Below are 23,020 nucleotides of genomic sequence, written 5' to 3' on the forward strand. Positions count from 1 at the left end.
CAAACTTGTTAATTATTACTTATTGAACTGTACAATGAGAAGAATCCAGAAACAACTATAAAGATAAATTCAGAATTGGGTCATTGCTTTCTTCAAATTTATATTCAAATATTGATAAATTATTAAAGAGTGACAAGAAATGTGATTCATTTAAATCACTCAACATATTATGTATTCAATTTTAATTAGTATATATCTAGTCAATGTGAGTTTAGTCATGGATGTTTATGTGTGATCTTATTATTATATGTTTAAAGTGACAAAAAAATGAAAAAGAAAATAAATACGAGTTATTATCATGTGATATGGTGAAACCTCCCATCAAATTTGACTCTTGTCATAGTTTATAGTTTGGAAAAAAAATTATCAAAGACTTGTGAGGTTAATGTTCAATGTGACATAAATTGTTAATTGATATGATATAATTCTTGTCATGTATAAGTCAGTATAATCCTGTTAATTTCTGTTCAAAGTGACAAAAATGAAATGAAAGAAAATAAGAAATCTAGCTTTTTACAATGCAATGTGGCAAACCTAATTAACTACTATGTAACCATGTCATGGTCTAATTTAAAATATAACTAAATGGTGGAGTTATTACTTGATTTGTAATGTTATAGTCTAACATGAAATAGAAAATAAAAATAAATAAATAAACTGAAAAAAGTTGTTTTGTTACCCATTTGATTTAAGGTTATCAGCAAATATAACAAATTAAGTTACTGTTACCTTTTTATAAATTAACTATTTAAATACAATATGATTGGAATATATAATATTTACTTTATAATGATTATTTTTTATCATTAGACCAAGATATTAATGAATTAAAATTATTTATTTATTTATTTATATAATCGGGGCTTTCATGCACTAAGAAAATAGTTGAATGGTTACAAAAATTATGAGAGATTTGAACTATGATTTAACTAATTCAGGAAAGAATGCTATCCATTGAATTACAAAATACTCCTGGCTTATCTTAAACTTATAAATTATGTTTCGTCTAATGACTATGCTTTTGAATTTCATATTTGATTTGTCTTCTTTTCAATATTTTCAAAATACTCCTGGCTTATCTTAAAATTAAAAATTATGTTTCGTCTAATGACTATGCCTTTGGTAAGGAAATCAGTAGTTCTAAAGACTCAGTTCGTTGGCAATAAAGTTTCCAATATTATGACAATCTCATGTGGGGGAAAAAAGCACAATAAATAAGAACACAAATTGTGAAAACATAAACGATCATTGTCAAGATAATAAGTTGTTTACAACATACTATTACGCAATCAGGGGAAACCTGATTAACATAAGCAAACAAAAAAACTTTTATGAAACATGAAATAGGAAATAAACATGTAACATCAATCATAGGCAAACAAAAAAGTTTTTATAATTAAAGAATAAAAATTGTTCACAAAAAGGACGGAAACAATAGGCAAATGAAGGAAATGAGTAATCAAACCTTAGGAATGGTTGAAATTCGTTTTGCAGACCATAAACCAGGACCATTAAAATTTCGAGTTTCCTTGCAACTTGTTATGAAACAGAAAATAAACATGCAACATCAATGATAAGAAAAAAAAAATTACAATTAAACAATAACAATTATTCACAAAAACGAACGAAAGTATAGGCAGATAAAAGAAAGAAGTAATCAAACCTTAAGAAGCATAAATCAGGACCATTAAAATTGTGAGTACAATCCGAATCTATGGAAAACCTCTTTTTATATAAGATACATAAATACCCAAATACATGCATCATTGATACCGAGAGATTCTTATCAAATTCCATAGCATTCATTGGACAACAGGAGAGCTGTATATGAAGGTTATTATTGGAGAAGGGGAGATGAACCTTGAAATATGTAGGTGTAGGGAGATGAACCTTGAAATACACAGGTGTGGAAAAAACAAAAACAAAAAGGAGCATACCGGAATTACAACTGATCCACTTAAATTTAGACAAATGGAATCACATAAATCTTGACACGTGTCACAAAATTAGGGTTCTAATTTAGAATTGCAATTAGAGTTTCTCTCTACTTCACCTATTATATATATATATATATAGAGAGAGAGAGAGAGAGAGAGAGAGAGAGAGAGTAGTATGTAACCCCGTGCATGTGCACGAATACATTTAAAAATAATCACAACTATATATATATATATATATATATATATATATATATAATTTAGAATTTAATTAGATCTAGACTCTTTTGTTTTTGTATTCAATAATTTACTTACCACAAAAATTAAAAAAATAGATGGAACACATGCGTAGAATTGAACTCCAATTAAAATTCAATTTAGAATCTGATTGAATTTAGACTCTTTAAGTTTTACACCTAATAATTCACTTGACACACACATTTAAAAAATAGATTAGACACATGGCATAAAATTAGACTCCAGACTCCAGTTTAGAATTTAATTGGATTGGCTATTAATATGTATATGTGTGTGTGTGTGTGTGTAACTTATAAATTTGAATAGTTTTTAGTTATACAAAAAAAAAAGCTCATAAATATAAAATCATTCAAAAATTATATTTTTTATGGTTTGGACTTCTCGTGTTTTACACTAAATTAACTTATTTGATGAAAAAAAAAATTAAAAAAACTTAGATTAGATGAGATACATGGCACAAAATTAAACTCTAATTAAAATCTAATTTTTAAATTAAATTAACTCACTTGGCATAAAAATTTAAAAACTAAGATTAAATGGGACACATGGCGTAAAATTAGATTCTAATTTAATTTCAATTTGAAATCTAATTGGATTTTCTCTGAATTTTACTTATTATTATATATATAGATATAGATTAAGATTTGTTGTCTTCTTTAATTGGTGGAAAGCCTTTCTTCTCCAACTGCGGTTTAGTTCCCAAATAGCTTAGTGGATTTATTTTCTTTCAAGGTACCAATTTTTAGTATTGCTTACGGTTTGCTTGATTAATAAAATTATTATTAAATTTGTTCAAAATGCAATATCGTATTAAAATTGAACCAATTAAACTATGACATCTTCTAAAAAAAAAAAAAAAACTTTGAGAAATTTTTTTTTTTGAAAAACCAATCATAATTAATAAATTATTATTGCACAAAATCAACCCAATTGCAATAATGCACATCACCAATTGAAATCTTGATGGGTTATAACTTCTTATCCAAGGACGGCTGCACTTGTAAGTAAGGGATTCAAATGAACCCCCTGATAAAAAAATTATATATATAAAATATTTTTTTTTTTAATTTAACCCTTAAAAATATTTTTGCATAACTTGGCTTAAATCTTGCACACCCTGATCACAAATCAATTTAACACAAAAATCAAACAACATAGATAGTTCATCCCAAAACTAATTAACAACACAAATTACTCTCCCTTTCTCTCATGAATCTCATCTCATCTCATCTCTATTCTCTATTTGACTTTCTATATATCTTCGACTCTAAGAGTAAAATATGAGTGTTTGTGAGTTCTAAATGTCTCTCTTTATTATAAATTTATATTATATATATATATATGTGTGTGTGTGTGTGTGTGTGTGTGTGTGTGATACTAATTTTGTGCATTATTTTTTGATATAATGTTATTTGCGTGAATTTTGATGTGTGTGAAGATGTACATATATGGTATAAATATACTATAACTTTATATTATTTAATAACCAAGAAATACAGAGGATTTGTTACATGTGTATATTGTTATCATGTTATAATAATTTTTTGTTATAAAACTAGTGATTCCAGAAAAAACAAAAAAGTAAAGTTAGTGATTGTTAAATGTATTATTTATGTATGATGAATATGGTTATGTAGGTCAATAATTAATATAAGGTCAATAATTTATGAAATAACTAATAAATAATGACAACTACCCAAAAATAAAAATTTTATACAAACTTAACAAAATAAAATGGTTACATCTACATTGACAATAGATAATGTCAATTGATAATAAACTATCATGTGACGATTTCAAAATATGAAAAATCGTAGAAAGAAATTGTAAGATTTTATGTATGTGTTTTTTTTTTTTTCAATAACACAATATATTCAAGGATAAAGTTTAGCTACAAACTCAGTCAATATTTTTTTATTGGAGGTGAATTTTGACAAATATACCATTGGATTACATCTTCTTCTTATATCCTCCATGTTTGCAAAATTTCATGAAAATTAAAGATCAAAAACTATATCATCAATACATTTTTAAATTGCAAGTTTTTGTAATTTAAAATTATGCATAAAATATAAGTTTATAGATTATATAGTAAATAATATCCAATTGACATAAAATTTGACATATGTATTAAAAGCGTAAAGAACATGCAATTCAGCGGTTAGATTTTCAAAATATTCAGTAATATTTATTTTATTGAGTGAGTTTATAGCATAAGGCTATAACCAATTTTGTAAATAAATTTTGTCCTACATTCAACTTATCTTTTTATTAAAATTTGTTTAATTTAAGTTTCTTAAGGACCCCTTTCAAGAAAATTCCTAGAGCCGTCACTGTTCTTATCTGATGGTCCAATTTAAGGATATTATACGTTGTTTTGATCCTTAGAACTTTAAGATTTATTTTAAATATATTGGAGATTCTAACGATCAGAATTATGAATTTTTCTTAATGTCGTGAATGATGATTTTACCATTAGAATAAAGTTAAACAAAAGTTACAAAATGAGGTGTCTATAAAACAAGAAAAAATCAAATAGGAAGATTAGCATTCATGATTCTAAATTTCTAATACATGACAAGTAGTACAAAAAATTCACACGTGTAGCTTTGTATGCTGAGAGTACTAAAACTTAAGGGTTGCAACGTTTGATACAAACCGCAAACATGACAAATATCCGACATGATTTTTACTAGATATTACTTAGTGTAAATAGATTCATGTAAAAAAAAAAAAAAGGATCATTGCTTTGACAAGATTAATAAGTGGATTCATTTCGCGTTGATCTACTTAACTCTTAATCAGTTGGAAATAATCTTATTCAGAATATTTTTCCCAAAAAAAAAAAAAGAATTTTATGTGTAGAGTTGAGTAAATGAAAGAATAATAATGGTCATATCAATAAATTATTCATTTTGGGTCATGTCATGCCAACTTGATTAACAAACGGCTTGTACTAAGGTTGAGAGGTTTAACACGATATGTTAACACAAATAGTCTCCCTGACTACAACTTTACGAAGGTGATAAAAATCAAAATAAATTTGCAAACAGCTTTTCTCAAGTTTGAGATTTCATATCCGTGGTTAAAAAAAATTGCTAATGCTATTATCTATTTTTCTAAAAAATTATAAATATACATGAAAATTAATAAGATTAGTAAACATCAACAAGAAAATAAATCATTATTTTGGTTTTTATTTTATAATTAAAAATTGACTATTAATGCATCAATTTGTAAAAATTATGTAATAATATTTATTCAATCCCAACATCACTATTATTCTAATCTATAAGGAAAAATTATACTTTACTTTCCTAAACTTTACAAACTTTAATACTTGCTCCCCTAAACTATGAGAATGCACACTTACCCCCCTAAACTATCACCCGTGTAACACTTTGCATCCCATCTCATAGGTAGTAGTTTAGGGAAGTGAGTGTACATTCTAATAGTTTAGGGGGGTAGGAGCCCACGTGCTTATATAATATAAATAGTATCACATTTTAGCCAACAAAGTTCAAAATTCACCTACATCAGGCATGCAAAGTTTTGTAAAAAAACCATGTCTGCTATAATAACCATGTAAATTAACACCAGCACTATTCATTTTGCATTTAATTTTTAAATTATTTCTTTATGTATCTTGATGATAAAGGAAGAGCATAGATGATGGTTATTGTGTGTGAAAAAAAGAGAAACAATTAAAAAAAGATATTTTTAATGAAATGTAATGTATAATAGATAACCTATTATGAGGCGTTTTGAAAACTAAGTATGTAAAGTATAAAAAGTGGGTTTTTATGCTAAATAAGACAATATTTTTTGCATAAGCTTATGTGAATGCTCTAAAGTGTATATTCAAATAGTTCATGGAGATACGTGTAAAAAAAGTATAGTCTATGGGGTAAAATGTGCATTTTTATAATTTTTGAGATAAGTGTAAAAGGAGTATAATTTAGGGAGGTAAAGTGTAATTTTTTTAGATAGGTCAAAAACATATTGACCTCTTGTGATGGATTAAGTTGATTAATTAGCCAAGTTATTAATTAATCAAATTAACATGCAAATTGCGTGGTAGCACAAACAAATCACCAATTAAACTAAATTATGCAGCGGAAAATAAATGACACGGTGATTTGTTTACGAATGGGGAAAACCCTACACGGCAAAAACCCCATCGGGTGATTTTAAGGTCACTACTCCCGAAATTTCACTATTATCACAATAAGTGGTTACAAGTAAAGGAATCTCAAGTACCTTACCAACCTACAGTTGAATCCTTACCCCAATACCCAATTGGATTTGTTCTGTAGTGACAATTTCTCCTTTTCAATGCACAGCTCACAGTATGTGACTAACCAATTGCGCAGATCCCAGTACGCGACTTACTCATTTGCACGAATCCCAGTACATGACTAACTTCACAGTAACCCTTTGATTGTTGTAGTTGATTTGCAGCAGCTTCACATAGAAACACCAATAAGATCTTCAATATTGGTGCAAGAGACTTTACTTAGTTACAAAACCCAAAGGCGTACAAGAAACACAGCAAGAACTCTTTCTTCTGTAGCAGGATGCTAGGGTTTCAAAAAGAAAACCTTATGAAGCTCTCTAGGGTTAGGTTTTTCTTTTTCCACCTCCTTTAAATAGGAGCTTAATGTGCTCTCCTATTCCAAATAGGTTTACACAAACTTTGGGCTTTCCTAGTCCAATAAGAATTATACAAACCCATAAACAAATAGTCTTTTAGAGTAAAAACGTTGCTGGCTATAATCTGAAGCCTGTAAGCTCGATCGATCGAGACATCTATCGAGCTTTAATGAATCTCAACAGATCGAGTTTCTGTCGAGGAGGTATCGAGACCTGCAGTTTGTACTTTTCTTGAGCAGTTCTTGAGTAATCTTCTTGTCTTCAATTTAACCACTTGTAATGATTATCTTGAACTTACTTAGATATACTTAAATACAAGTAAAGTGCGTTTTGTCAAAAGATATGCCAATTACATAAAAATATGTCTCAACATTTTCAATTTATAAGAGTACTAGCATCAGGTGTGCTAAATGCTAAATTTTTAACACAGATACAAGACACATGAGATATCTCAAATGCTAAAATTTGTAGCATTTGTGACTGTACCAATATACTAATAGAATGGTACATACCAAATGATATAATAATAATAATAATAATAATCACCCAAACTCCTACTCCTCTCTCTTTCTCTCTCAAACCAACCCCCACTATTCATCGCCCACCCTTATCACTGCCACTGTTTGTTATATCATTCATCGCCACCACCTCTTATCGATCCACTCGATCTTGTCAATCTCATCAAACCCCTATATTTTCTCTCTCTCGAGTGACAACATTGTGCACCAATTGGGTTGGAGCCTGGCTTGGCATGGATGGTAATAGCCATAGAAAAAGGAGGATTGGTTTTTCTTATTTGGTTTTGGCAGTTGGAATTGGGTTGATTGTTTTGAATTGGGTCTTGCAGTAGGTGGTGGGTAGGAATTGCGGTAGTGGTTTTGTGGTTGGGTTTGGAATGATTTGGGCAATGGTTGTTGATTGTGGCGGCGGTGGTGTCGTGGCTAGGTTTGGAAATTTTGGGTGGTGGTTTTTTTGGTTTTGGGAAGAATTTTGTGGTGTTGATTTGGTATTTATGTGGTGGTCTTGGTGTCCGTAGTGGTGGTGGAGGGTTGTGGGGGTGGAAGGATGGTGGTGCATTGGTGCTACTATGTGCTTTGTTTCATTTTTATTTTTGTCTCTAAATTGTTAATACAGCTGAGGTAATTTTTAGGACTATTTTAATGCATTGAATACTTGAATGTTAAAATAGAATATATGATACATGGTGTATTATAAAATTGTGTTAAAATATATAGAGTAGGTTTTAATGTGTTAAATAACATTCCACGTTGTAGAACTGATTCTAGCATTCTTTCCATTTGGCATGATTAATTTTGCCAACTTATTTTATTATTCAGCTTATTTTTGCTACTATTTATGGGTTCCACTGCACTTTTTGGTACTATTCATGGGTCCCACTATACTATTTTAACTAACTTTTACCTTTATTTACGATACTTTCAGCAAAAAGTTTTCAGTTTCAACAAAATAAGCGGATTCCAAACAGACCCTTAATAAGACCAATTATTCATAGGGTCCGGTTAATGTATGCCCTAAGGACATACATTAATAAATTCGTTTTTGAAAATTTTTTATCGAGATTTGAAAAAACTGTCAAAATTTTTTCAACTTCCGATAAAACTTTTTTCAAAAATGGTATATTATTGTATTCCGTTAGGGCATGCGTCAGTAAAATCCATATTCATATTAGTGCGTGGAGAGTATTTAAAGTATACCAATGTGGTGCGTGCCACAATGGTTTTGAAAAAGACTGTCTCAAAAATCCACACATGTCCATCATTTTGCAGGAGTACTCCAAAAGTTGAAAATTCACATCCGCGTGTGGCTGAATATATATGTGAGAGTAATAGTGATACTAGCATGCCAAGGTAGGCCTCGTGTCTAGAGCTGTAAACGAGTTGAGCTTTGTCGGGTAGTGAATGTTCAAGCTTGGCTTGAGCTTGATACAAGCTTACAAATAATATTCAAACTTGAGCTTGTTATAAAGTATAAAAGTTTGAGCTCAGCTTGGCTTGGCTCGGTTCATTAGTAAAGCCCAGCTCGAGCTTTATATCAAGCCCAAACTCAAGCTCAATATCATGTTTTTGAGCTTGAGATCTAACACAAATATAGTCTATTTGGTTTGGATGAGTGGTCTCAACTTATAATTAATTAAAGTCTTAAAAGGATATGAGTTTACTTGTCAAACTCATATCAATTTCATTACCAAACTCATAAATAAGCCTAGACTCAACTTGTTTTGTTACCTTTATATTGAGCCTTGGTGTTTACGAGCTTGTTCATGAACAATATTTTTTACTCGAGCTCGGCTCGTTTATTAAACAAGCCTAAAACTAAAGCTCAAGCTTGGCTTGTTTATAAATAAACAAACATGAACGAGTTTTTTATTGAACCAAGCCCAAGCTATTATGAATAACTTGGTTCATTTACAGCCCTACTCGTGTCCCGCCTGTTCGTGTATAGACGTAAACTGTTGGAAGCTCTTCCAAAATTCACACCCTCGCATGTGGCATTGTGCATGAGAGATGAGAGTATGACAAGTAACCGGAATGTGGGATTCACCCAGAAACCAAGATGGCATTGGTGGGTGCCACAATGCTTTGCAAAAGACAAACCATTGTTTATTTTGTTTTCGAAAAATAAAGCACAGTTGACAACCTGTTTTCAGTTTTTAAACAACATTATATATATTTTTACACATTTTTTTACTCATATTGTATTTCAAAAAAATACAAACAACGTTACCAAACGGCCCCAAAAAATCGAGTTGTTTTAGAAATACAACCTTTATTGTATTACTTCTCATTGATATTATTTGAGTTATTCTACGATCACAAATTATTTTACAACTTTTTTATCATAATTTTGATATGACAAATTGTGAGTAGTTAGCTATTATTTACACATGAATTCATTATTTTTTCTTCACCAATCACACTTTGCTACGTTACAGTTGTAGCAAAAAGTTGTAAAAAATTGTGGACTTACACTTTTTCTTATTATTCTATGAATTATAATATTATTAATTATTTGTCATTATTATATGAATTTATTATTATTATTACACCACTCATAATCAGCCATATAAACCTATGCCCATTTTTATATTAAGCTTAGATGCCAATTTATAACTAATATTTAATAATTTCATTTTTCCACCAAACATTAATGAAGATCCATGTAAATGATATTATCTAATTATAAATAGATACTCAAGCATGTTGTAAAATTGCGATTGATAAACAATAAGTTTATTTCTTCACCAAGTACAAGCATCAATAATGAATACAAGTCTAAGTAGTATGGTCTAATCATAAATTGACTTAAAAAAAAAATAAAAAAATTAGATTGACATTCAAATATGTTAGAAAACTGTGATTGATATTTTTATGAAGTAAACAGTATGTAAGGAATATAAACCTACTATGGAATTACGTACAAATAAAACCTAACACCACAAACTATTACATCATTTTTTGTTACAACTATGATGTGGTAAAGTGTAAATAATTTTTTTTTAAAAGTTCATTTATAAGTGATAAGCATTCACTCATAATCTACTGGATTAAAGCAAAAAATTATAGAATATTTTCTTGTCCTAGAATTGCTTTTAGGAATAAATTTGGATGTCCGCAGTATTATTCTTCATACATCTGCTCATTGCTTTCTAATCGTCTCATAAGTCAAAGTGGATCCCACTCCGGCTTTGCAAACCGGTTCTACCACAAATTAGTGAATTACCAAGAGCTGAAAGAGATCCTTCTAGGGAAAAAAAAAAAAAAAAGTCCAGGACCAAGAGATGCAATCTAATGAATGAAGCTCTCCGCAAATTCGTATTTGCGAGTGGGTTACAATTACGTGAGATCGCCAAGGTAGTGGGTAAGCTGTTTTGCAAACGACTAGTATACGAGGGTTAGTATTGATGTAACTAAAATGTCGTATTGTTATTTTTAGCACTGCTGATCACAAAAAATAGGACTGTAACGATGGAGCTATAATCAAGAGATTTGACTTGTCACAGCAAAAATTGGAATACTACAATAAAATCTTTAAACGAGTGTGGACACTACAAGAAACCAGTGTGAACTGAAAAGGAAAGGAAAAATAGAAAAGGAAAAATAAATAAATAAAATATCTAAATCAGTGTGAACATTACAATAAAATACTATTTTTTTTATCTTTGAGCGTGACTTTCTATGTCCGTAAGAATTGAGTTGAGACTACTTCAGGTATACCAACGTCGCTATTGTTTTGAAAATCGATAACGGTAGGGACATGCAAGTGATTGACACAACCTACAACATTTTTAAGACTCATGATCACTTTTAAGCTTTGTAAAGTTGTGTCTAAAAGTCAGGACTTTGTCCCAGACTTTAGACGATTTGGGGACGTAAGGTGGTTGGTACAAATGTGAAAATTGAAAACTGAAAGTATTGTGACAAAATAATTTTTAAATGTATAAATAATATTATGGGATTTATTTTTAATGAAAAAGTTGATAAAAAGTGAGGTTTGTGGGTCTCGTGAATAGTATACAAGCCCACTGGTGTGCAGAAAAGTCAAAAATCACGGCTAAAAGAAAATGCGTGAAACACCAGAAACGTAGACGCAGGGTATGCCCAAACGCACATGTATTGTATGCCGTTTGAAAAATAGTTTTTAATGTTTAAGGGCTTATTTAGTTGGTTAGTTTGAAGAATGTTGTTCAGATGTTTTTGATATACGTATAAGTAAAAAAGTGTATTGAAATGTGTGTTAGGTTGTTTAAAATATGAAAAAGTTGATTAGAACTAATCAACCAAACATGCCCTAAATATTGAAAAACATATTTTCATAACATTTTTTAACTTACACGTATTGTTACAATATTTAAACAACGATATTAGAAATTTCTAACTAAACGGACCTTTTATTGTTCAAAAAAAAAAGTCTAGACTTTATTACCAAAATTTTTACAAAGTGTTGATTTGGTAAATTGTTATTGGTAAATGAAAATGTAATATTAATGGTAGATGTAGATGAAAACTAATAAAAGGCTAGACACATCAACAATTTGTAAAAATGTTATAAAATAGTTTGTGGCTGTAACATTACTCTTATTATTATTTGCAAGAGGTGGTATCAAAACCCAAAATTCACATCTGTGCTTTGCTTTAAACATAAAATGGCACACCGGAATCAAAATGGTTTAAGGTGGTGTGATTGGTGAGTGCAAAGCTCAACTTATTACTAAGGGTGTCCAACCTAACATACTAATTGGCCCACCCGCTCAAGTCATCCGGGCCGACCCGACGTTGATAATGTTTAGTGGCGGGTATCCACCTCCTAAATTCGATATTGGCGATTGATTGGCAAGTCTTCACATGAAAATGCAATTCAAACTGACCTGATTGATCTCTACACTGAAATCTCATCATTCTCCAATTAATTTTGGTCAAATTTGATGAGATCATGTTGACCATCGCCCCTTCCTCTCTCTTAGACTCAAATCTGGAGAGATCTTGACCATCGTATCTTTGCTACTCCTTCGTCATTTTTTACTGAAACTAACCACACAAATCGAAACTAAGTTGACCTGTTGTTATTGGTGTCAGCAACAGGTCACTTTTTCTACCACCCGAAGTGGTTGGGTCATGTGGCGAGTTGTGGACAACCTTAAAATTTTGCCACAAACTCGCCACGTGATAGAGGTGTGAACCCTCATGGACCCATTACTCACAACTCGCCACGTGATAAGTTGTGGTATTGGTATTTTTTTGCAAAGCTCTATTTCAAACTTCATATCCTCAATGATATCAAAAAAAAATACAAAAACAAAACAAAAGTTCATATCCAAATAAGAATTTACATTTGTGCGTGGCTTACGTGAGATTACCAATAGTAAACCTATGGTGGGTGTAGCTTTGGAAGAAAGGTTTGTCTCGAAAATTCAGATCCTTAACAAAAATTAGGTGAAATTACAATTTACCCACTTGTGATTTGCCCAAAATTTAACTTGCCTACATGTGGTTTCATTTTTAACATTTTACTCATCTATGGTTCTTTCTGTTACTTTCCGTAACCCACCTCCCCACATGTCGTTAGTCTAACACATTTTATGTCAAAATCTGAACATAAAACAGATCAAACACTCCTCTCCCCAAAAATATTAAAGCTGTTGTTCGACTTTTTCTGAATGATAAATCTCTCTAATATTTTTCTTTTTCTTTTAACAGGGAAGATGAATTTCTTTTGGGCGTGGAGGTCTTTGCAGCAATAATTAGCCTCCTGATCCTCATTGCTGCACTATACAAGTATTGGAGTAATTTTTCCAGCAGTGGAGGCCAAAAAGTTGTTGGAAGCAGCGTTACCAGTACTGGTGGTGATGTCGTTTTACAAGTTCAACTTCCAGCTCCAAATACTACGGACTCAGGCATAGCCTTGGTCTGATAATGACCAATATGTACTGCACATGCATGTACAGAATAATTAATTAGTTCATGCATAAAGCAAAGTCTGGACTCAGTCCGCATATTCACCACAATCTGCATTTCTTTCCCTTCGATTATGCACGGTTTCAGCTCCATCAAGATATAATGACGAGAAAGTAATACACTCTTTAAGAATGTAAGCCTCTGCAATTGAACCTTCTGGTCGAGCTCGGTTGGAAACATATCTTTTCAACGTTCCAAGAAACCTTCAAGGAATGAACTGGGAGTATGACTACATACGCAATATAATTTGCTTTAAAAAATAAATATTCGGCAAACTATAATTAATGGATGGAGAGAATTACCTTTCAATGGGATACATCCATCTATATTGCACTGGTCCTCCAAGAATGGCTTCACGAGGTAGGTGAACAGCAAGATGAACCATTACATCAAAGAAGGCTGGAGGAAAATACTTCTCGAGTTTGCATAGTATGAGAAGTATACGTCCTTCTAATTTCTCCAAGTCGCTCTTCCTTAAAGTCCTAGAGCATAAGTCTTGAAAGAAACTACCCAACTCAAACAATACCGTACAAATGTCCTTATCAGCAAAACCCCGCATCCCAATTGGAAGAATTCGTTGTAATAGCACATGACAGTCATGGCTTTTCAGATTTAATAGTCTACCATTTCTTGTGTTCACCGACCTTGATATGTTTGCTGCATAGCCATCTGGATATTTGACTGATTTCAAAAATTCATAAAAACCATCCCTTTCTTCAGGATATAATGAAAAGAAGGCATGAGGCTTGTCAAATGATCCATCAGGACGTTCTTGGAGATGCAAAACACTCCTTATGCCCATATTTTTCAAGTCCTTGCGTGCCTTGTCTGTGTCCTTGTTTTTCCCCTCAATTCTCAACAAAGTTCCAAATGTACTCTCACTAATATTTTTCTCAACATGCATGACATCAATGTTGTGTTTAAGCTTCTTATTCCTCCAGTATGGTAGCTTGTATAGGATACTTTCCTTTGACCAATTCGGTTCCCCAATAATTGGACGTTTTTTCTTGTTGTTTGGATCCTTTCCTAAAATTATATTTGGCATTCGGTCTAATTGCTCATTTATCTTTTCCACCGGTAACTCCAATGATCTCATCCGTTTCTCAATTTTACCATTGAATGAACAACTCCTTCGCCAAGGGTGGTCCATAGGCAAGTAGGCTCGATGGTTAGTATATCCAATTTTACTTTCCAATGTCTCTGAATATGGTTCATCATTGCAAGTATAACAAGCATGATAACCCTTTGTCCTCCACCCAGACACATTACCGAATCCAGGATAGTCATGTATTGTCCACAACAAAGCGACACGCATCTGAAAATGCATACCACAAGATGCATCGTAAGTGCGTGCACCCTCTTCCCACAACTCCTTCAACTCATCCACCAATGGCCTCAAGAAAACATCAAGCTCATTTCCTGGTTGATTGGGTCCAGGAATAAGTAAGGACATCATAAAATAAGGTTCTTTCATAACTAACCAAGGTGGTAGGTTATAGGGAATAAGTATGACAGGCCACATACTGTAGTTATTGTTCATATTTCCAAAAGGGTTAAAACCATCTGTAGCCATCCCTAACCTCACATTGCGAGGTTCTAGGGCAAACTCACGATGTTTCAAATCAAACTCCTTCCATTCTTGACTATCAGCTGGATGCCTTAATATCCCATCATTCACACGTTTTTCTATGTACCATCTCATGTCTTCAGCTCTTTTTCTAGACATGTATAATCTCCGCAACCTAGGAGTCAATGGGAAGTAGCGCAATACTTTTTGAGCAATCTTCTTACCACCTGTTCTATTATCCTTGTATCTAGGCGTTTGACACACCGGACATTTATCAAGGCTTTCATTTTCCCTCCAAAAAAGAGCACAATCATTTTTACACGCATGAATGTGCTCATATGATAAGCCCAAGTCACGTAATATCTTCTTTGCTTCATAAGTTGACCTTGGAACCAAGTTACCTTTTGGTAAAAGCTTACTCAACAAGTCTAGTATCATGTCAAGCCCCTTATTACTTAAGTTGGTTGTTACCTTCACATTTAGCATCTCAATGACAAACTTCAAAAGAGTGTAATCTGTGCAACCTGGATACAGCTCATGCTTTGAATCACTAAACATTTTATCAAAATTACGCACTTCCTCATCTTGCTGGGTTGTATCTCTTGGTTCCCCTCTAATTCGATCCTCCACCAAGGCATCAATACCATCCAGATGATCATTGTCTGGCATTTCTTCATCATCAATGTGCTCATTTAATTCACGGGGTTCTCCATGATAGTACCACTTAGTATAATCTTGCATAATCCCACGATGAAGCAAATGAATTTGCACAATATGAGTAGATTGTTGATAGCAATTCAAACAGTCAATACATGGGCATGGAATTTTTCCACTTCGGTCCACAACAGTCATTGCAAAAGAAAGAAATGAATTCACCCCATCAATATATTGTTGACTTAGTCTGTCTCTAGGTGTCTTACCAAGTGTCATCCAACTATTATCCATATCTGACCACACATACAAGGTGAATGTTAAGTCATCAAGATAATGAAATGTCATACATAACGTTTTCTAACATCTAAACCTCCAATATACTTTGGAGTGAAACATTATATCAAGAGTCACAATTTCATTCTTACAATCCTTTATTTTTAGTCCAAAATGAATTAAAAGTTTAAAAATTGATAAATACTTTATGTATTCAATTCTAGATATATTTCAAAACTTAGAAAATATACACAAAGAAAACATGCTGATGGGCCAATATGAACATGCAAGAAAACATGATGGCATTTTATTAATTAAAAGGAAAACATGCTGATGGGCCCTTTTTATTTAAAAGGTGGGTTGAAACATGTATTAAAAAGTGATATGGGTTTATATCCAAAGTGTAAAGGCCTAAGCACTGTGTAGGTTTGAATCTGGGCTAACATTAAAGGAGTGTGGGTGTTGTGACTCCGTGATGGTGTGTGTATTGTGTACAAAAAGTGTAAATAGAGCTATAGAAAAATGAAAAGAGGAATTTCAAGTTTACCCAGCTGATGTCCTCTTTGTTCCTTTTTTTTTTTTTTTTGGTTCTCTTTGCTTTGATTATTGCTGGCTGTGTTGGTTTCTTCTGTTGGTATTTGGCTGAAAAGAAAACGCCAAGAAAAATGTTTTAGATTCAAGCAAAAAAAAAAAAAAAGAATCAAAAAATGAGTAAAGGAAAAAGAAAGAGGAAGCTCATTGAGTAGGTTGTGCTGGGTTTCTTTGTTGAGTAGGGTACCCCACAACTACAAGGCTAAGCCAATAAACCTAGCCCTTTTCATCTATTTATTTTGTTTCTCCTTTTTCCTATTATAGGCTGAGGTAATAATAAAACTATACAAATAGTGAAAAATAAATAATAAAACAGTGTTAGTGACAAACTCAACCAAAAAGTAATAACAATTTGTCATTTCAATAAATTAATGTGTACTATAACATTATTCAAATATAAACCTAACAAGTCCATTAAAATAGCAAGGATCACAAAATAAAATAAAACAAGCTAATGAAGTTGGTCATTTAGGAATTTTTCTATCAAGTGAGATTTCCATAAAGAATGACTCCACTAACAGTGCTTCTTTAAAAAATTAAATAGGACAAAGGGTTTTGGTGGTCCATATCCATCTCTTAAAATATAAGTAAAAGAAAAACCCTTGTTTAATTGCTTGGATCATTATTGAATTTTGCTTCAGATAAATAGTTGGCCCACGTTGCTGCTTGACAACCCTATCACACTTCCCACAAGAAAACAATATTAAATTGGGATTCTCTGAGCAATACTCTACAGGGTTTTTTGTCTTCCCACAACCAAAATAAATAAATAAATAAAGAGAATCCCTACCATCCTGTCATGTGAACTAGAAACTAAATTACCCTAGTTTCTAGTTCACATGGCAGATGACATTGAGTAAAAAGAAGAGGGCCCATATATATATATATATATATATGTTAAACACGTGAAAAATTAGAGAGTGGCCCAATTTAAACTATACAAGTACAAGGACCTGTGGTGCACCTTGGTTATGCATTAGTGTACCCCACAATTACAAGACTAAGCCAATAAGCCTAGCCCTTTTCATATATTTATTTTGTTTCTCCTTTTTCCTATTGTAGGCTGAGCTTATAATAAAATTATACAAGTTTTAGTCTAAATTCGTGGGAACACCTTTTTTGGGGTATGTCATTCAATATTTTCTTGTATGAAAGTGACAGATGCAAAATGCGTATGAATGAAGTGGTAATGGTTTTGTTGACTCTTTGAAAGTTGCTGCACATTAAAAGCTAAAGGGACTCATAACCTATGGACTAAAAAAAGACTGCAAGTGATCCTTTAATAAGCCCATCTCTCTCTCAATCTTTTGGGCCAAGGATCCTGATGAATCAAACAGTGGATCTTCACTTGGGCTTATCAGGGGGTCCTTATATCCTCTCTATTTGTATATTAGTAATTTTGCCCGGCCCCTTTAATTTTGGGGCCTATGGTTTTGTGGAGTTGGAAGATCAGGTGGTGGCCTCGTGCTTTAGTGAAAAAAATAGTATCAAATAGAGCAAGTATGGGTAAGTATTTATTAAAATAACCCTAAAATCAGCTTTAGTTAGGATGGTGATGCTATGCATGCAGCTATGTCAACCTCAGATGACGCCTGACTTGATTTATTACAGATCAATGTTAAGAATACCATTTTTTTTTCACATCTTATTACTTTGGTAAGTTGTAATTAGAGTAATATCAGTTTTACATGAGTTTGTAACTAATATCATTTCCCATCATTCATACCCCACAATAAATCGTCACTACAAATGAAATTTTTTGAAGTGATATTATAGTTACTACATATTTTACTCTTTAAATCTTATAAATTGATGAGTGACCTTTTAAAACATTGCAAACAGTAATTAAGAAATTTATTTATTAAAATTTTTAAGTAGCACTTATCACATTCAATATGTTACTTTAGTTTGTTTATCTTTTATAATAAATTTGACATTAGCTTTTTAACATTTTCTTTAAAATAAATTATACTCAAAAGATTCTTTTTTTTTGACTGAATTGTATACTTAAACATATCATTTTAAACAAAAGTCTCCCCTAAAAGTTTTTAGGTGGTGCTGATTGCCCAGTCAATCAAACATGTGATAGTGGAGCTTCTACTTTCTAGCCAGCACTATAGTCCACCAAACCTACTACACATTTTGAAAGTTTTGCATGGTGGAATATTAGAGCTTGCATGGATATATAAATACCCTTTCCGTTTCCCTTTCAAGTGCGCACGTTCAACTCAAACTCAAAACCCCTTCAAAAGTTTTGAATTTTAGCACCAAGCTAGTTTCTAAGCAAAAATGACCTCAGGTGCTATTGTGATTGGTGATGGTAAGATTCCTAAGCAAAAGGTTGACATGAATAGAGGGGTGTCCATCCTAGATTTCATAACTCAATAGAGACTTAAAATCACCAGTACGTTGCTGCATGACATCACAACAAGTAATACTACTATTTTTAGCATCAACTGGACCCATAACATTCAACCATGTAATAAGATTCATATGGGTACACCTATAACTAACTTAACTCAGTATAATAAATATGTTCTGTTTTACCAAATTTGAAAATATTGACTAAATATTTTTTTGAAAGATTTGTTCCAAATTTGCACCCAAAAAAAAAAAAAGATTTTAAATTTTTTTTAAATAGGATCCAAAATTAGTGGCAAAATTGTCATAACCGCATCAATATTTTCCATCCAAAAAAATAAATTAGACAAAAATCATTTAATATAAATCTCAGCATAACAGAATCTAAACTACAACTAAAATTTATATAAGAAAAAAGATCAAGAAAAAGGTTATCATTACCTTAGTGGTTAGGACCAATTGGAAAAGGAGACTTGGAAGACTTGCAGCGAAGCTCTCTGTAATTAACATACAATTATCTTAAATGTAATTAACAATCAAATAAAAGGGTCTATGAATTATATTAGCTTAAATGTAATTAACATACAATTATCTTCAATGGGTACCAAAATCAACATAGAATTAGCATTAGCAGATGAAGTACCAAAAACACACTTAAAGAGTTGACTAGAACTGAAATTGATAAACAAAGTGCACCACTTTGACTAAATGTTGCTTAGTTTGAAAATGATATTAACAAGTAAACCAGTGTTACCAACAAGTAAAGTAAGCACACAAACACATAGAAACCCAGAAAACAAGCATTTCGGGTACACAGAAATCAGCCTCAAAAAAATAAATAAAGATTTAATCTTTAAGGTCCTAGAAAAACCCACATTCAGCACCAAACAAAAACTAACAAAACCACAAGAATTAAACTTAAAAATCTAACATAACAAGTCACAAAATTGCATTTATTTAATAGACACATTTATGCACACGCATGAAAGGGGAAAAATTATAAAAGCAATGTCCATAATCCATAATGATATACACAGAATTGCTGCTGAGTTTAAATTTTATAAAATCAATAGGGATTGTTGTTCCATATCTCAAAAATAAATAGGGAAAGACTTGATTACCTTCTCCAATCCCAAAAGCTATGTCCTAAAATCAACTCCCTCTCTAATCCCAAAATCAATATCCTACTAATCCTGAAAGAAGAAATAATAATCCACAAAGTCACCAAATTTAACATGAGAGAGAGATAGAGAGAAGAGTGATGAGAGAGAAAGAGAATCGATGAGAGAGAGCTTACCAGTCCTTTTGGGGGAGGCTGAGAGGCGTGGGTCTGTCTATGGGAGGAGAAAGAACGAATAACAGTTTTTGTTTAAGCAAATAAAAAAGAGTAAGACTTACCTACAATACTTAGATGTTGTTACTTAAATCTCTCCCTTCAGATTTTATCACGTGGCTTTTTTCTTATGATGAAAGTGTATTTTTAAAATTAAGTAGCCATGTGGAAAAATCTTAAGAGAAGAACTTAAACAACAGCACCTAAAATATTACACATGAATTTTATCTAATAAAAAATAATAATAAAAAGAAGAAACCTTAAAAATTCAGAACCCGCCTAAAAATTACTCACCGTGCACAAAGAAATCAAAAAATTTCACTACGTGCTATTGACTGCTCAAAAGAAAAAACCTAACCTCTACTTTTAGTTTCTAAACGGTGTGTGCTTCACTGCCTTGCTAATCTGCAAGTGCAGCAGTGATATTTGTATACACAAATAATCAATGAGAGCCACACCTTTGTTTTTTACTTTTTAATATTGAATGAATAGGAGCCACACAAGTTTGACATTCTTTTAAGCTTTTAGATTTTGTTTTACTTGCAACTGTACGTTATAATACTTTTTCTTTTCTTTTTTTTTTGGTTAAGTGTACATTATACTATGTACTACTATTCAAAAAGATTATTATATATATATATATATATATATATATATATATATATATTACCACTACTACTTGATAATTATGATTTAACATTGATATTCACCGAATTTAGTTTTTTTTAATTCTTCTTATGATAATTATTATTAGAAAAAAAATAGGAGTTTTAATTAATTAAGTAAATAAATTTAAACACATTTTTTATGCGTTATTATAAACTACAAAAACTTGAATTTAGACAATTGATTGATGACATGCCAATTAATCTTTGATCACCTTTAAAATTTGTGAGCATGAAAAACATATGAATATAATGTAATCTAACGGTAAATTTGTCAAAATTCACATTGAATTAAGAAATATAGGACTGGATTCAAGTTGATTCTGATGTAACTCTAAAAAATGTTACACCACCCAATAACTTATTATTAAATTCATATTTTGAAAATCCAACCGTTAGATTACATGTTCTATATGTTCTTAACATGCATGCCAATTTTCATGTCAATCGAGTGTCATTTGTCATTTGATCTTTAAACTCATCTTTTATGCATTATTTTAAACTACAAAAACTTAAATTTAGACAATTGATTGATGACATACCAATTAATCTTTGATCACCTTTAAAATTTGTGAGCATGAAAAACATATGAAGATAATATAATCTAACGGTAGATTTGTCAAAATTCACATTGAATTAAGAAATATAGGACCAGATTCAAGTTGATTCTGATGTAACTCTAAAAAATGTTACACCACCCAATAACTTTTAATTAAATTCATATTTTAAAAATCCAACCGTTGGATTACATGTTCTATATGTTCTTAACATGCATGCCAATTTTTATGTCAATCGAGTGTAATTTGTCATTTGATCTTTAAACTCATCTTTTATGCATTATTATAAACTACAAAAACTTAAATTTAGACAATTGACTGATGACATGCCAATTACTCTTTAATCACCTTTAAAATTTGTGAACATGAAAAACATATGAATATAATGTAATCAAACCGTAGATTTGTCAAAATTTACATTGAATTAAGAAATATAGGACTGGATTCAAGTTGATTCTGATGTAACTCTAAAAAATGTTACACCACCCAATAACTTATTATTAAATTCATATTTTAAAAATCCAACCGTTGGATTACATTTTCTATATGTTCTTAACATGCATGCCAATTTTCATGTCAATCGAGTGTAATTTATCATTTGATCTTTAAACTCATCTTTTATGCATTATTTTAAACTACAAAAACTTAAATTTAGACAATTGATTAATGACATGCCAATTAATCTTTGATCACCTTTAAAATTTGTGAGCATGAAAAACTTATGAAGATAATATAATCTAACGGTAGATTTGTGAAGATTCACATTGAATTAAGAAATATAGGACTGGATTCAAGTTGATTCTGATGTAACTCTAAAAAATGTTACACTACCCAATAACTTATTATTGAATTCATATTTTGAAATCCAACCGTTGGATTACATTTTCTATATGCTCTGAACATGCATACCAATTTTCATGCCAATCGGGTGTAACTTGCCATACGATCTTTAAACTCATCTTTTATGCGTTATTTTAAACTACAAAAACTTAAATTTAGACAATTGACTGATGACATGCCAATTGATCTTTGATCACCTTTAAAATTTGTGAGCATGAAAAACATATGAAGATAATATAATCTAACGGTAGATTTGTGAAAATTCACATTGAATTAAGAAATATAGCACTTGATTCAAGTTGATTCTGATGTAACTCTAAAAACTGTTACACTACCCAATAACTTATTATTGAATTCATATTTTGAAATCCAACCGTTGGATTACATTTTCTATATGCTCTGAACATGCATACCAATTTTTATGCCAATCGGGTGTAACTTGCCATACGATCTTTAAACTCATCTTTTATGCGTTATTTTAAACTACAAAAACTTAAATTTAGACAATTGATTGATGACATGCCAATTAATCTTTGATCACCTTTAAAATTTGTGAGCATGAAAAACATATGAAGAAAATGTAATCTAACGGTAGATTTGTGAAAATTCACATTGAATTAAGAAATATAGGACTGGATTCAAGTTGATTCTGATGTAACTCTAAAAAATGTTACACCACCCAATAACTTATTATTAAATTCATATTTTGAAAATCCAACCGTAGGATTACATGTTTTATATGTTCTTAACATGCATGCCAATTTTCATGTCAATCGAGTGTAATTTGTTATTTGATCTTCAAACTCATCTTTTATGTATTATTTTAAACTACAAAAACTTAAATTTAGATAATTGATT

General features: G+C 31.2%; 1 protein-coding gene across 1 annotated transcript; it reads right to left on the bottom strand.

Moving 5' to 3' along the window:
* Positions 1 to 12,850: 12,850 nt before the first annotated feature.
* LOC142626500 (uncharacterized) lies at positions 12,851 to 20,222 on the bottom strand. The gene is made up of 6 exons (XM_075800332.1): positions 20,065 to 20,222; positions 19,889 to 19,960; positions 19,209 to 19,264; positions 16,363 to 16,457; positions 13,624 to 15,835; positions 12,851 to 13,524 (listed from the first exon to the last, which is right to left on the bottom strand). The coding sequence occupies exons 5-6, from the start codon at positions 15,831 to 15,833 to the stop codon at positions 13,350 to 13,352; spliced, it is 2,385 nt and encodes a 794-aa protein (XP_075656447.1). The 5' UTR covers positions 15,834 to 15,835; positions 16,363 to 16,457; positions 19,209 to 19,264; positions 19,889 to 19,960; positions 20,065 to 20,222; the 3' UTR covers positions 12,851 to 13,349.
* Between the last annotated feature and the right edge of the window lie 2,798 nt (positions 20,223 to 23,020).

This window comes from Castanea sativa, chromosome 2 (genome assembly GCF_040712315.1).
Source record: "Castanea sativa cultivar Marrone di Chiusa Pesio chromosome 2, ASM4071231v1".
NCBI classification, from domain to species: domain Eukaryota; kingdom Viridiplantae; phylum Streptophyta; class Magnoliopsida; order Fagales; family Fagaceae; genus Castanea; species Castanea sativa.

Excerpts from the sequence above, each read along its gene's own strand:
- LOC142626500 (XM_075800332.1), bottom strand. The coding sequence starts at position 15,833 with ATGGATAATAGTTGGATGACACTTGGTAAGACACCTAGAGACAGACTA. Across the intron at positions 13,525-13,623 it reads TGGATGTATCCCATTGAAAG|GTTTCTTGGAACGTTGAAAA; the intron begins GTAATTCTCTCC and ends CATTCCTTGAAG.